General features: G+C 31.7%; 1 protein-coding gene across 1 annotated transcript in view; it reads right to left on the reverse strand.

Moving 5' to 3' along the window:
- LOC129963802 (HEAT repeat-containing protein 3-like) overlaps positions 1–14,805 on the reverse strand; it is a 50,736-nt gene that overhangs the window by 6,851 nt on the left and 29,080 nt on the right. Inside the window, exons 4-11 of the mRNA XM_056078369.1 lie at positions 8,567–8,664; positions 4,416–4,525; positions 4,188–4,331; positions 3,394–3,539; positions 3,206–3,253; positions 2,127–2,223; positions 1,546–1,643; positions 1,296–1,441 (exon numbers count right to left, since the gene is read on the reverse strand). Of these exons, the coding sequence (XP_055934344.1) occupies positions 1,296–1,441; positions 1,546–1,643; positions 2,127–2,223; positions 3,206–3,253; positions 3,394–3,539; positions 4,188–4,331; positions 4,416–4,525; positions 8,567–8,664 (887 nt within the window). The remainder of the gene's footprint in view (positions 1–1,295; positions 1,442–1,545; positions 1,644–2,126; positions 2,224–3,205; positions 3,254–3,393; positions 3,540–4,187; positions 4,332–4,415; positions 4,526–8,566; positions 8,665–14,805) is intronic.

Genomic DNA, 14,805 nt, shown 5'->3' on the forward strand with positions numbered 1-14,805 from the left:
GACACAAAGCTATGTTGCAATACAAATGATTTTTAACACAATGGCAAAGGAAAGAACAAAAGTGGAAGGGGGGGGGCAATTAAAGTATCTTTATAAAGGTAACCTTTTTTGAGGTTCGATTATATTTGTAAAAATCATAAAGTTCCCATTTGAATTTCATCGATTATAGCTTTGAAAAGCTCCTAAAGAAAATGTCTAATATATCAGTTTAGTTTATGTAAGGTGAGAAAACATTTAATTAAAATTTTGAATCTTTCTGTCCATTGTAACATTGATCAGAATTTAAAATAACTTGCTGTTTTTTTTCAACAGATTATAATAGAGATTTTAACCTCTTCCTTGTATGAGTAACATTTGACATCTCAGTTGTTAATGGGATTTAGAATTTGCAAACAAACTGCCCTTAATCACTTCTTAAAATAGCATTTCCTCTCCCATTCCCCTCCTGATTTGTTTTTTCCTATCTAGGAAGTTGATGTGCTTTGATTACTTTTTCACACAATACAATACAACTACAATAATCAACAAGAAAGGAAAAAAGTAATAAAAAACATGAAAATAATGCAGACAATGCATCAGCAAACAAGAATGGGATCAGTTTGCGAGATTACAATATTCAGATATGGTGGAACTGCAATCAGACCAGTTCTGGCATAAAAAGCAGCAAAGCAATTCCCATCTGCCCTTCCCTTCCCCCTTTTTTTCACTCCCATCCAAAATTCACTTTTATTCTCTCAGTGGTTCTTTTTAAACATCTCATTATGAGTTTTGATCTTGTTTCTTGCTGTTAGTTTATTGTACATTTTAACTATTTTTCATTTTCTTTTGTCAGAGTTTGCATTTCTGGAAAACAGAACAATCCAGTATTGCAATGGTGTGAGAGAATGTAACAGTAAGGTATACTTAAGGTACTAAAAACTATACTTATTAAAACACATGTTAAATCAAGAGAATTCTAAATGATAGACAGCTTTAAAATTGAAATGTAAATTTTTTTTTCAGTTTAAGTTAATTAATTACGCTGGAATAATGTATTCCACAATATGCAATTTATTCTACAGCCTTTCCTTTTTAATTAAACAGTTCAAATACTAATTGTATTTTGTTGTTGAACCTCAAAAATATCAGTCATTTATTTTATAATAGCAATTAATATTAATAAACAATGATGATGAAATAACTATAGTGTAATTAATGAGATTATAAACGATCTAATGACGTTATAACGAATCTAAACAAATGACGTGACAAAATACTTAAAAATTTGTATTACAAGAACAATGTGCTTTTTTTACCTTTTTAAACAATCTTTTGTTTTAGAATGAGACTGCAAAATTTGTATTATTTCATCGGATGGATATAAAATTTGTTGAGCAACCTTTTCCCATATATTCCCATTGACTATGATTTGATGCACTTCAGGTGGAAATGAAAGTTCAAGCTAAAATAGAAAAAATTAATATAAAACGAAATGCATATTTATTATTATTCTTCCCACAATAGCAATACTTATTCTTCAAAATGGTTTGTTAAAATAATAATTACCTCATTAGCAGAAATGCCTTCATCAATCTCCATGCCTCCTGTATCTAATAATAATTCTTCTGAATCAGAACTTGAAATATCTTCCCATGCTTCATCATCTAGATGAAAAACATTCTAATTAAGATTAACAGCTAAATACGAAGAATTCTAAATAAAATTAACAAATAAAGACATTTCCAAATTTATACCTAGAAAATTTTCCTAAACCATTTTCTAATTTTGATAAAAACGCTATAAAGAATTCCATAGATTTTTTTTTTTAAATTATGCTCTTGATTTTCCCAAAATAAAAACTGTTGAAATAATTTAAAAAGAAAAAGAAATCTCTGTTCTTAATTATGAGTTCACAAATCAAAGAAATTTTCGAAGAGTTTTAAAATCCCTTTATCTAGAATTTATGTTGAATTACTGCCTTATCAACCAAAACAGAAAATCAAGATTCCAATTAATCAATAAATTTGTTATTTAAAAATATTGTTTCAAAATCTTATTTTTTTTTCTTTGCTTTTTTTTTCGTGCTTTTTAAATATCATTTTACATAGGTCATTTAATACAATTGGCAAATACATAATAAATATTACCTTCATCTTCAAACAGATTGCCCAATATTTCAAGGGAAGCTTGCTTTGCAGAAAGAATGTGAACAATGTTATCAAGAGTTTTATTTAAAGCAGCAAGCTAGAATGAAATTAAACTTGATTAAACATATTATACATCAGGCTTACAAATGATCCACAATTTCAAGCATTTGATTCCAAATTTGATATAAATCTACAATGATAAATTTGCGTGTTTCATTTTATTCATTTAGTTACTGGGGTTTTGAGTTGTATTAACATAGGTTGTAAAAATAGATCCTTCATTAATAAACTTTGTGCAAAATTTAATTTAAAAAAAATTGCAAAACTGCTGAAAAAGTAATATTTTAAATCTTATGCTAGCAGCTTATTGCATTCTTAAGTTACCGTACTGACAAAGTAACAGAAATTTCAGAAAAGTATTTTTCAGGCTTGTAATGTAATGTATGGAGTAAAAGTATTTTTCAAGCTTATGGATTTTCTAATGATGCAAATTCCTTTTTTTTTTATATTGATTACAATATTTTCTTTTGTATTTGTATATTTTGTATGCAACAAAAATAAAATAATAAAGTGTAGACATGAAAATACAAGAATATTTACAGACAATGCAGTTACACATTTATGAGTTTTCGACATGAGAAAAGATTTTTAAAATGGATTAAAACTGCAATTGGACGAACTTCTCTTTGAAAAAATATATAAAATACCAATAAATTTGAAAAGAGAATCCAATTATAATGTCCATTCAAAAAATTATTATAATGTCCATTTTGAGCTATTTGCTAAGATAATTAACAGGATTACATAAGAAGAAATCCTTTTTGACTTAATGATTTTGACTTTTTTTGATTTAATGATGAAACATTAAGTACATTTTATGAAGAGTGACACTATCTTTTACTTCAAAATTATTTGAAATTATACATAATTTCAAATGAGGTCAGAAAATTTACATAAGAGTTCCATTTTTATTATTCTATATATAAAATAACCTATATTTTTATGTCAACATATGGACTTATTAAATCTGCTAACATTTAAAGAATAATAAACTATAATAATTTATCTCAAATCCCTACCTTATCTTCCAAGTCATTTTCTTCATTGGCAGCTTTCATTTTTCTATCCTGTTGGTAGGAAAACGCTTTTATTTACCAAATTTAATCACTCTGATAAGGAAATAAAAATATTGAAGCCCAACAGAAATATTCAACAGATAATTTGAAAACATAAAAAAAAAAAAAAAAAAAACATGGCAATATTTTACCTTATGATACACAACCAACTTGGATAGCACTTCTAAACAAGGTTCCACCGGATTATCAAAAGTTGAAGATATAATTTCCAACACTAAGACTGTAGTATCACCCATGGAGTTATCAAATTGATTAGCGAATAAATTTAGCTTTATTCCTAAAAAAGAACATATTTAAAACTGAGTATTTTAAAATTTGTAATGTAAATATTACATTGCATTCAACTTAAAATATTCAGGGCAAACTTTGTTTTCCGATTCTTTATCTCTCATTTCATATTATTAAAAATTAGATATGATAATTGTAGATTTGAAAGGGAAAGCTTATCCTGAATATTTTTGTAATAATAACTGATGCATCTAAATTGAAGTGAGATTTAAAATACCAGAAATTTAAATTAAATGCAACAAATTTCTTTTATATCATAGAACTCTTTTCTATAAACTGCTCTAAAACATGAAGGAACATATATTGCACTGTCTCAAATTTCTATGCATTGTTAATTTTAGCAAAGTCAGTTGAAACAGCATTGATAAAACAGTACATTACATATATGCTTTAATAGCTCTGTTACTTGAAACATGACTATGTGGAGATTTTTTTTTTTTATTATTATTTTAACATAAATGGAAATAAAATCACTTTACAAAGTCTTTGAAAACTATTTTCCTTTTTCAACATATCTATTTTATTTCTGTTAAAAAATATCAAGGAGGAAAAAAAATTAAACAGAAATTTTTTTTCAAAAGAAATGTCTAGCTCTATTCTAATCATAGCAATATATTTTTTGCGAAAAATCAGTTACCTGCAGCTAATGCCTTCAATAAAACCTCCTCTGGGCTGTTACCGGGTAAAGACATTAAATCTTTTAATTCTGTGTCTACTGTTGGTTGTCTTAAAATATCCCTCAGATATTTGTTGTTTTCACTGATCGTATAAAGGCAGTTTGCTGAAAATATAGAGGTTGTAAAAAGACATTTTGGAAATACAATAATTAAAAATGACTGCTTTAAACAAAATTTAAACTACTCACCAACTGCTATAGGCACGCTGAAACCAAAGACATCCACTTTGAGACATGGAAGCAAAATCGATACAAGGTCATTCTCATTGAATATTCTTACTGCCATATCACTATTTTCACTTTGCAAAGAAAATTCTCTCTTTAATGAAATGCAAAATATCACACGTTCATGCATCTTTTTAAACAAAAAATAATTATTATTGATTTAACGAGTACAAATCCTTTTTTTATAAATATATTAATCATAAACTAAAAAATAATATCATAACAGAATTTAATAACCATGCAAATATAAGCAAGTAACATGATTTTATCTTGGAACAATACTTACTACATTTATACTCAAGAGGGTTGTAATGACATTAAATGTATTTTGGGGAGTCTTTTTGATATGATAGAAAATCTCTATCATATCATATTTCTTTGATATGATAGAAAATTTTAAAAATAAATAAAGATAGAAAAATCAAGTTTAAAAAATTATCATACTTCAATATTTCAGACTAGATATTCTCTTTAAGGATGAATTTTATCATTTTGGATTGTAGAATAATTTTTCACTTGATACCACAATTACATATGTGGCGGATTGTGACGAGCGAGGATAGAACCTGGTACCTTGTGGTTCGCAGCCCAGTAACATGACCACAATACAAAAGCAATTGCTCAGGTAGCATAGCTGTTAACTTGTTTTCCATACACCACATTGGCATTGTATCCTAGTTTGTATATATGTTATTGTGACTTTGTCACTGGGAACATACTCTGTAGTGATTGTTCTAATTCTCTTGGAGAAAGTGCGCCAAAGTGTGATGTGTGTTTCATCTCCATTAATCATAAAATGGCCTTAACGTGAAGCATGACTCAGTCTTCCCGCCTTTCGGGGAGCGTGGAGGAATACAACCACAGTAGCTCAGAGGGACAGAGTGTGCGATGTTGTTGTGTGTTGAATAAAGATATATTTTTGATACAAACGAAGAGTGATTGCTTCCAAACCCTTACATGGAGTCAGATCATGACAAATAACATTATGGATTAATCAATCCTCCTCACATACAACTGATATAATATCCAATGTCAGGATCAATGATATTGTGGGTGAAATGACAAAAAAAGAACAAGTGGAATTTTAATCCATGCTATATAAGCTAACAACTAATAATGACACTAAATTTATATTTTTGTTGCAATTTGAGTGAACAAACAATTCAAAACCACAAATCAGTATTATTCATTAAGCAACTCATCATTATGCACTTGAATATTCATCAAACTTTTTGCAATTTTACTCAGATATTGTCATTATCTGTAATATTGGTTTTGTCATTAAAAAAAACAGAGACAAGATTACCCCATAACAATGCTCCTTAATTACTAGTTTTATATATATGCTTCGGGGTTATGATGATCATTTTCTAAAGACACTTCTGTATAATGGATAATTAGCTCATTTCATTATCTTTCATTTCAAATGTAGTAGCTGGCAGGCTCAGAAACAGTTCAGATGCAAACACGTTCAGCAGCATTCCACATAACAGTTGCAAATAGAGGATATATTATGAGCAAGATTTGCACTACCATTTATTGGCACTGCAACAGAAGCATGACAGATGAAGACATAATACCAAGGTTGGAAAAAGTAGAAATCAGCTTGCCAAGCAAACAGATAAAAGAGGAAATAAAAAGTGAAAGTCTTACATATCAATAAGTTATAACTTGAACAATATAAGTGTAGCCTTTTCTTCTATTATTGGATTTTTGTTTTTGTTTTCTGACCTCTTTAATAAAAATTCTAATTGTACTTAGTCATAAATCAATCATCCATTTAAATATAATTGGAGAAAACAGATTCTGAATGTATTGTACTCTTTATCTATACATAGTATAAAATGAAGTCTCCTGAAAGCGTCTGTATGTTTGAACCACAAAAAGTCGAGAAATTGTTAACGGATATTGGAGATATTTATACCATTTTGTACAGCGATCATTGGGGAAGGTTTTAGTACATCAAAGTCATATCAAAATAATAATAATAATAAAAAAATGGAATTTTATAATTGCAATTTTAATTATTCCGCGCATGCGCGAAAGCCTCAAACTACGCATGTGCAAATAGCAAGAACTGTGGTATGCATAGGCGATACGTTTCTTTGTTTACCTCTGTTTGTTAGTCAATCACGTCAGAATGGAATTGGATGAAATTTAGCACGGAGATAGATTATAGTCTGGAATAGGATATAGGCTACTATTTATTCCGGTAATTTTTTCATTAATTAAAAACTAATTTTCCCGCCAAAAATCTTTTCATTTTCCCACCGCCAAATGAGTGAGTCTTCAGACTTTTTTTCCCCACGCTAACGAGGTTAGTCTTAACATTTTTAACCGATTATTTCAAACGATTCTGTTTATTTTCTTAGTGTTTGCATTAATTTGATGCATTTAAAATTAAACAATGTTAATTAATCGATCTTTCAGAATCATTCTGACGTACTTTTAAATTAAAATAAAACAGAATAAAAGAAATTAAAAATTTCTAATCTGCATTACGCTACCCCAACTGGCGTAGAAAATTCACGCATTTGCGTTACTGCAATTGGCGTTGAAAATTCACGCATTTGCGTTACTGCAATTGGCGTTGAAAATTCATGCATGCGCAGTTCTTATCGCCGACAACTGTATTTTCATTTTAATTAAAAGTTAAAAAATTATGTGTATTATACTGTTGTAGCCATCTCGATCGATAAATAAAATAGACTTGATTTTAAAAAATTACGGACTTGATTTGAATCTTCTGCTAGCCCATCTCCGCAAGGACCACTATATAGCTCTGGCTGTAGCTTCCTCAGGTATTGCAGCAATTTTGCTAAGCGGTGGCCGGACGGCACCGTTTTCAAATTGCCGCTTAATCTTGCAAGCAAAGATACCCCAACATGCAACATCACCAAAAACAGAGGCCGGGGTGTCCTTTTGCAGCAGTGCAAGTTAATATTATGGGACGAGTGCACGCAAGCATGTATTAGAGGCGTTAAACCGCAGTCTGTAGGACATCCGCGGCAACGAGGCGGTGATGAGCGGAGTTATCGTTTTGCTCACATTGACCTGTTTCCAATTTTAGTGAGCACTTGCGGACTGGGCCGGGATAGCCTGGTTGGTAGAGCGTTGGATTCGCGTCTCTTAGGTTGCGAGTTCAAACGGCCGAAGATTTCCCGCGTACTTGGTGGTTGACGCGCGTATAAATCTGTCGTGGTCACAAAGTCCTCCATGTCGAGAGCAATACCACTGGGGTTACTGGATCAGGGGTGATCGTTCTCTGATTCAGGTCTAAATTACGATCTGTGGATGAGTGAATGAAATGCGAGAATGAAGTCAGCCCCGTAAAAAGGGTTGTGACGTGTGTGTAGTTAAGTCGTATACTTGGCCGAAGTTGGCTCTACGATAAAAACAAGAGGAGCTCCCCCTTAGACTTAAATCGGCTGTCTTCGAACAGCGGGCTTGTCCGTGGCAAGTGCCATAAGTAACAACAACTTGGGGACTAGTCAAACTAGCTGTGGGATACATACCAGGACGCTTTAACAGAAAATATCGTGCATAGCCTGGATGGCACTCACAACGACCTATTCATTAACGAAGCTTAGGTCATTGTGATTGAGGTGCAAAATGCCTAGGTCAGTTCTCATACATATACATCAAAATTTCCACGCGAACGAAGTCGCGGGTAATAGCTAGTATATTATAATTCATAAGTGCATGGTATTTTTCCATCCACAGAACCTCATTCTCCGAACTAACGTGTTGGCATTATTCCTTTTTTGCATCAAAATTCATTACTAAGGTTAATAAACTACAGTGATAATTTACATAGGAGCATTAATATTGGCAAAAAGGGGGGGGGATAATATACACATTTGAATTTGAAAATGATTGGGAATATTTACAAATTTACTATCACAAATCTAACGGATCATTTACTGGGCTTCTGTCACAAAAAAACTGACAGCTTTCGTTTGATCTTTTCATTAATAGGAAAATACTGACAAGAAATAAATTGTTAAATTGTCTGGAATATATTATATTAAGATTTAATGCTGTACTGCAATCCAATATTTGAAAAACATAGAATTGTGACAATAAATAACAATAGATCAATTAAAGAAATTTACCACAAATTCCATAATAAATTACAAGCTTCCAGAAATATTTCTTGTTTTGAATCAATTTTGTTTTCAGTAACTGCAACTGGAGTCCAAGGAGTCTTGTACTAAAAAGACAGAAAAGGGGATAATGGTTAAATCAGAAGAAACAAATCTAGTAATAAGTATCTGTAAAAATAGTACATAATATTTTTTTACAAAAAAAGATTCATTTATTTAAAAAAAAAAAAAAAAAAAAAAAAAACGTATTCTTAATTTCTATTCAGGATACTAGCTAGACAAGTACAAATGAAATTTGCACTATTTAGAAAGCTGTCAGATTGCTGCTGAATGATGCCATTTGCATTACTATGCATTGTATGACATGACAAAATAATGAAATTTATGAAATTAAACAATTTTTATTTTAAATATTAATTTTCTTTTATATAAAACAACAATCATTAACATTAAAAAATAAACATAATTCAAATGCATAACGATATGAACAATATAAGGACTAACTCCTTATAATCTGGCATTATTAATTTTGCATATACAATCAATTTAAATTGTAACTGACCATAGATATTATTCACATATTACGAATCCATCGACCTAGAGCGCGAATCGAACCCGAGAAATTGCCCATATGAACTAAGCACCATAACCGCAATACCATCCTAGCAGCAGATTTTCAAAAATTCCCATTCAAATCAAACCAAATTATCAAAATCATTTAATTCATCCATATTTTAAATATCATTAGATTAATATCCCATCTTGAAATCACACAAGGGTTAGACGGGGTCGAATCTCGCAATTCAAAATGTGTTAAATGATGATATTTCGGTCTAGCATTCATTCTCCAATTTTTTATAGAATGTAGTAAGGGCAGTTGAACATACGTCAGGCCTGCATACGTAGCAGATTTAAAATCGGTCTCGACCCTGAAATCTTACAAGTAAATTATCGTGGCCGTAATATATAACCGCCTTTATTTGATTTATAAATCATCTTATTTTCAGAGAGCCACCATTTTGGTTTCCATAAGAAAGCAAAAGTAGATTCGCCGAAATGCTTATTGTCTCTATTTAATACTTGTTTATGCATAATTATTGATATATTTATAAACATAAGCAACAATAATTCAGCTTATTTTAAATCTGTTTTGGTTATAGTCGAGAGAACTAAAACAAGAATGAAGGCGAAATTGGATTCTAAACGATCTTAATACCTTTTAAGAAGCAATACAGCAAGCAGCGAAATGCCCGCAGGCCTTTGAAATTTTATTTTGAAGGGTGCACCGGCAAGGGACGGGAGGAGGTGGATGGAACAGCGGGTAGGGATGGGGAGAATATTTCGGCGCAGGAATACTCAATGTGGTCCCTCAAGAAGCTCGGAAGTTGTTTTTGGAAGCTCCGCAAATGGAAAATGCTCGTCCTCGCACGACCGGAATGTTTAGAGAACCGATTCCAGATGCTAATCCCATATTTACATTATTGCATCGGACAGCCCATAGCAAAACTATTTTCTTTATTTTTCATTTTTCTTTTATAAGGTGGTTTTCCGGATTCCGCCAGGGAGTTTCGTTTTCGATTTTTTTTTTTCTCCTGTTGGCTGGCCGTTGCAGAGAGGCAGCCGGGGTGGGTAGTGGGCGCAGACGCTTTCCGACGGGACATTTATTCAGCACTTTTCAAGGTTGTTATCCTTATAAGTCCGCTCTTTTTTATATAAAAAAATAATGTTTAAGCAAGGGGTTGCAAAATACTGACGCCAAGAAACGATCGCCAAATTCGGCGGAAAGCAAAATAAAGGTGATAATCTTTTAAGTCCTGGTTTTCTTATTTAATAAATACATCGACTAAGTCCATAAAAATTGAAGGAACAGATAGTGCACACATGTTTTTACATCTTACAACTTTAAACGAGCAATTCTTGCATATAAAAATTTATTTCACGTATCTCATTTCTTTATTTCACGAGACAGTTCGAACAATTTGGATCAAGTTTTATATTTTGATAAAGTTCTTGTTTTTAAATTTATCTATACAAATTATCTTCCCTTTAAAAAAAAAATTTAAAAAAAAACGCGATTTTACAAACACACATTTTTTTTTGTTTTTTTGTAATTAAATATTGACATGTGGCAGCATACATGACCTAAATAAGCGTATTAGAGATGGAGTAGTGGTTAGGGTTTCGGACTCCTATGCATTTACCTCATGTTCGATCCCACCTTTGGAATTCAATTAGATTTCGCTTATAACTTTAAACGAGGCATAAGATAGGATTTTATATACGATTTTACAAAAACAATTCCGAGCTCAGGTACTGCAATCTTATTAATCTTATTGATAAAAGCTACTATTTGTGCCAAGTATGCAAATGTTCCACATCATCCAATTCAATACACTCATCATTGAATACTCAGATTTTAAGCGAACAAGCGGAAGATTTGAGCTGTGCTTTGGTAATTTTGCCTGAACTACTTCTGAATTTTCATACAAAGCTTGTTGCAATCCGCAATCCTTTGATAAATGGATTTGTTTAATTAGATGGCATGTTATTTGGGATATTTAATGTCATTTGAATGGTCCATATAAGAAAGTAAATATGCTACTGGATGACAAATATATTTATGAGTGTTGGCAGTGGTGTATCAAGGTGGTGACATTGGAGCATTATATGTATATTCCCGCCATGTGGTGTAACAGGTATAAGAGTAAATGGTTCCTGGGATAAGGTATTATTTTTCGCCACCCACCATATTTATCTTTAAAACGTGAAATAAATACGTAAAAGTTTTGCCTCTATGGTGTCGCCTGGTACGTGGAGCATCCAATACTCCATTTGCCCATCTCCCAGTCACTATCCCTTTGCATGTTCTAATTGTCATTTCAAATTGAATTAATTGGATATAAATATAAAAATATGTAAATTGATAAATTGACATACAGGATATCTTAGAAATTTTGGATATATTATAAAATTATGTACAACAAAAACTATAAAGTGTACAATAAAAAATATCCCTATTTACTAAAATTGTCGAAGTTAATAAATCTCAGTATGAGATGATCTGAATGCGCATAATAAATCGAAAAAATATTTAATTAGATACGATGTATCTATAAATGTTTGAAGTTTTTTCAGTGATATAGATTGAACGGTAATTGTAATGCACTGCTCTAAATTCTGCAAAGCATCCAATACACAAAGTTTCCACAATCCAGAATGAAAAAAATTCTAAAGAACTTAACTAATTCTAAAGAAATTCGAATAAATCATCATCATTCCATACACAGCGCGACCTATCGAGAGAAATAGGAAAGCAGTAAAATAAAACCCTATTAGCATAAGGTATTATACCATATCACCAAGATGTTCGATATCCTGAATGCTAGCCAATGTCATAAAAACATCGAAACAATGTTGTTGGCATTTTGTGTTAATCGGGAAACTTAAGGAGTCATATTAGTAATATGTAGCATCTAAGAAATGCTATTACTTCTAAATATTCTTTTACAAAATTTTGTTGTGTCCAAGAATTCTCGGACATCCTGTGCAAGTTAGACAAATCACTACATACGAAAAATATTAAATTTATTGGATTTTTACTCGCAAATATAGAATTCTTTCAATGGCATAATTTTTTTAAACTCGTTTCTACTAAGGAGGCTCTAAGAGTACCAGTGCCAATAAACAATAATCAAATCTGTTTTAGTGATTAACTAAACTTTGACTATACTTAAACAGCCAATAATTACGCCAGTTCGACAAACTTACGAAACAAATATTATTTTAATGATATAATTTTTTTTCTTCTTTTAATACAATACACGTTCGAGTATCCGGTTTAATGAGGCGGACAGGTAGAACGGATAACAAAAAAGCTGGATAGCTCGGAGCTCTATGAACTCATTCTTGGCCCACCGATATCAGAACACAAAGTTTTTTTTAATGCTAAAACTCACTGCTGTAATACACATTTTCTCACTTCTTATCGAGTTCCAAGTCCTCCATTTATTTGAAGCCAAGTAGAATGTGAATGCGGCCCGCTGAATCATAGAAGCAGTTGCCAGTAACGTGTCGAGTTAAAATAGAAGGATATATATTGGTAGTTTATATACTGCAATACACGTTTCAGGAATTTATTAAATAAAAAGTAAATTAATGGATATAAACTATTCAGATTTTAACATAAATTCTGTAATGCCTAACTTAAATGCAGGAAACATATACAAAAAGTAAGTCGTAAGCCTAATTCTTAAGAAAATTAACTGAAACTGATTTTATTTTTCACTGATAAATGATTACACAGATATGAAAATGCTACCCTAGGATAAGAGTAAAAACTTAGTTTTTAGTTTTTGGAAAAGAATCTTTTAATAGATAATTGGTTCTGTATTTTAGCCCGCTTCCAAGACCTTGCCAATGATGCCAATGCCTTCCTCATTTAATTACAATAAAAGAAAATTAGGCCGGATAATGTGGAAGCCGGATAGTCGCGAATCGAATGTTCGGGTGTGTATTGTATTCATTTCTACTAGGTTGATCCTAAGTGGACCAGAACCAATAAACAGCAATCAAATCTGTTTTTGCAATTAAATATATTTTGACCGTACTCAGTCAGCCAAAAATTACTCTCGAATCTGACAAATTAACAATAAAGCAAGAAAATGCGTTTTTATTCAGTTGGTCCACAGACAACTTAGTCAAAACCGCGATAAATAGCCAGACTAGGAGAACCAACACCACTTTCCATCCACAGGAATCATCGTCTTGCTTTTCTTCGCAATTTAATGGATTCGAAAAGCAAGGGACTTTGGACGAAAATAAATATAAAAAAAAGTAAATGCATTTTGGTATGCGGCGGAGAGAATCGTGGTCGGGGAATCACCCGAAGGACGGGCGAACACATATCTGCGGTTCCTGGCCCGGGTGGGCCGAGCTTTAAAATCCAGTCTCGGGGGCCTCTAAGACACAACCCAACATCGAATCTCACTTACGACTACTTTACCCGACCCCGGAATCGATAGCGCAGGCGTTTCGCTACATTGAAATTTTTTGTCTTTTCTTTCTTTTCAAGCTTTTTTACCAAGAGCGAGAAAATTCACTGAAATTCAAATGCATAGTGGGGTGTTCTTACGTAAAATTTGGCGAAATTGTTTTTCTTAAAATTAGAGTATTTGAATTCATGGAAGCTAAAATTAAAATGGAAAGAATTCGTAATGTGATGGAATGTATATGAAACAAAGGCAAAAATTACAAGAGAATGAATGATAACATTTTTTTAAAAATAATTTTAAGAATACATTCGACAAATATTTGAGACATGGAAAATAGCCAGCGAAAATATTTTCCCCTTCTAATTCTTCGTATACTATCATAAAAAGTATCTATGTTTAATTTCGTTGTATAATATAGAGAATCGAACACGTTATCTGGATCCGAAATTTGACCAATTAAAATTATTATTACTGATATTACTGTGATCAAAAAGTATCAAGAAAGTTGTCATAAAAGGTATCAATTTACTGGTCGATATTTATTGCATCTCCTTCAAACAAATCTCCCCTTGCACGTTTGTACACAGTTTCCTGATCCTCAAACCATGCTCTAAAGTCGATTCGTCTTTCAGGTTTCATTCCTTTATTCAAAACGGGGACCATAAAACAGCAGTTTCATCAATAGAAAAAGAAAAAAAATCGCTTGGTGCCATAACTAGTGAATACAAAGTTTCAGGAGTCATATTTGTTAAATCTTTTATCAAAAATACACGAATAATATCAGCTCTGTGAAAAACCATGAATGCTAAATCCATATGTTATCTTGCCACAATTCTAATGGTTAAAGTACAGAATGCACATGCACACGCACACGCACACCAATAAACAATCTATCAAAAAACAGATATTATAAAAAAAAAATCAAATGCAGATTTACAGTTCTGGTAGAAAATAAGATCTATAATTAAAGAGGCGTTTGTTTTTTTAAAGTTGAGGTACCTATGATATGGTATGGTATATACAGTACACTCCCGATTACCCACGGCATTGGGTGGCGCGGCCGCCGCGGATAATTCGAAAAAAGCTAAAAACGGGTATAGCAAAAAAGAAAACAGTCATTCCGACTTTGGAAAATCGTTTTATGCACAATAAAAAGGAAAATAAACAGCAGGAAATGATTAACTAACTCTTAATATTTTAGTATATCACTCAAAACTAACCTAAAATGCATTTTGTTAATGAAAGCAGAAAAGTGCT

The sequence above is a fragment of the Argiope bruennichi genome, chromosome 3 (assembly GCF_947563725.1).
Source record: "Argiope bruennichi chromosome 3, qqArgBrue1.1, whole genome shotgun sequence".
Taxonomy (NCBI): Eukaryota; Metazoa; Arthropoda; class Arachnida; order Araneae; family Araneidae; genus Argiope; species Argiope bruennichi.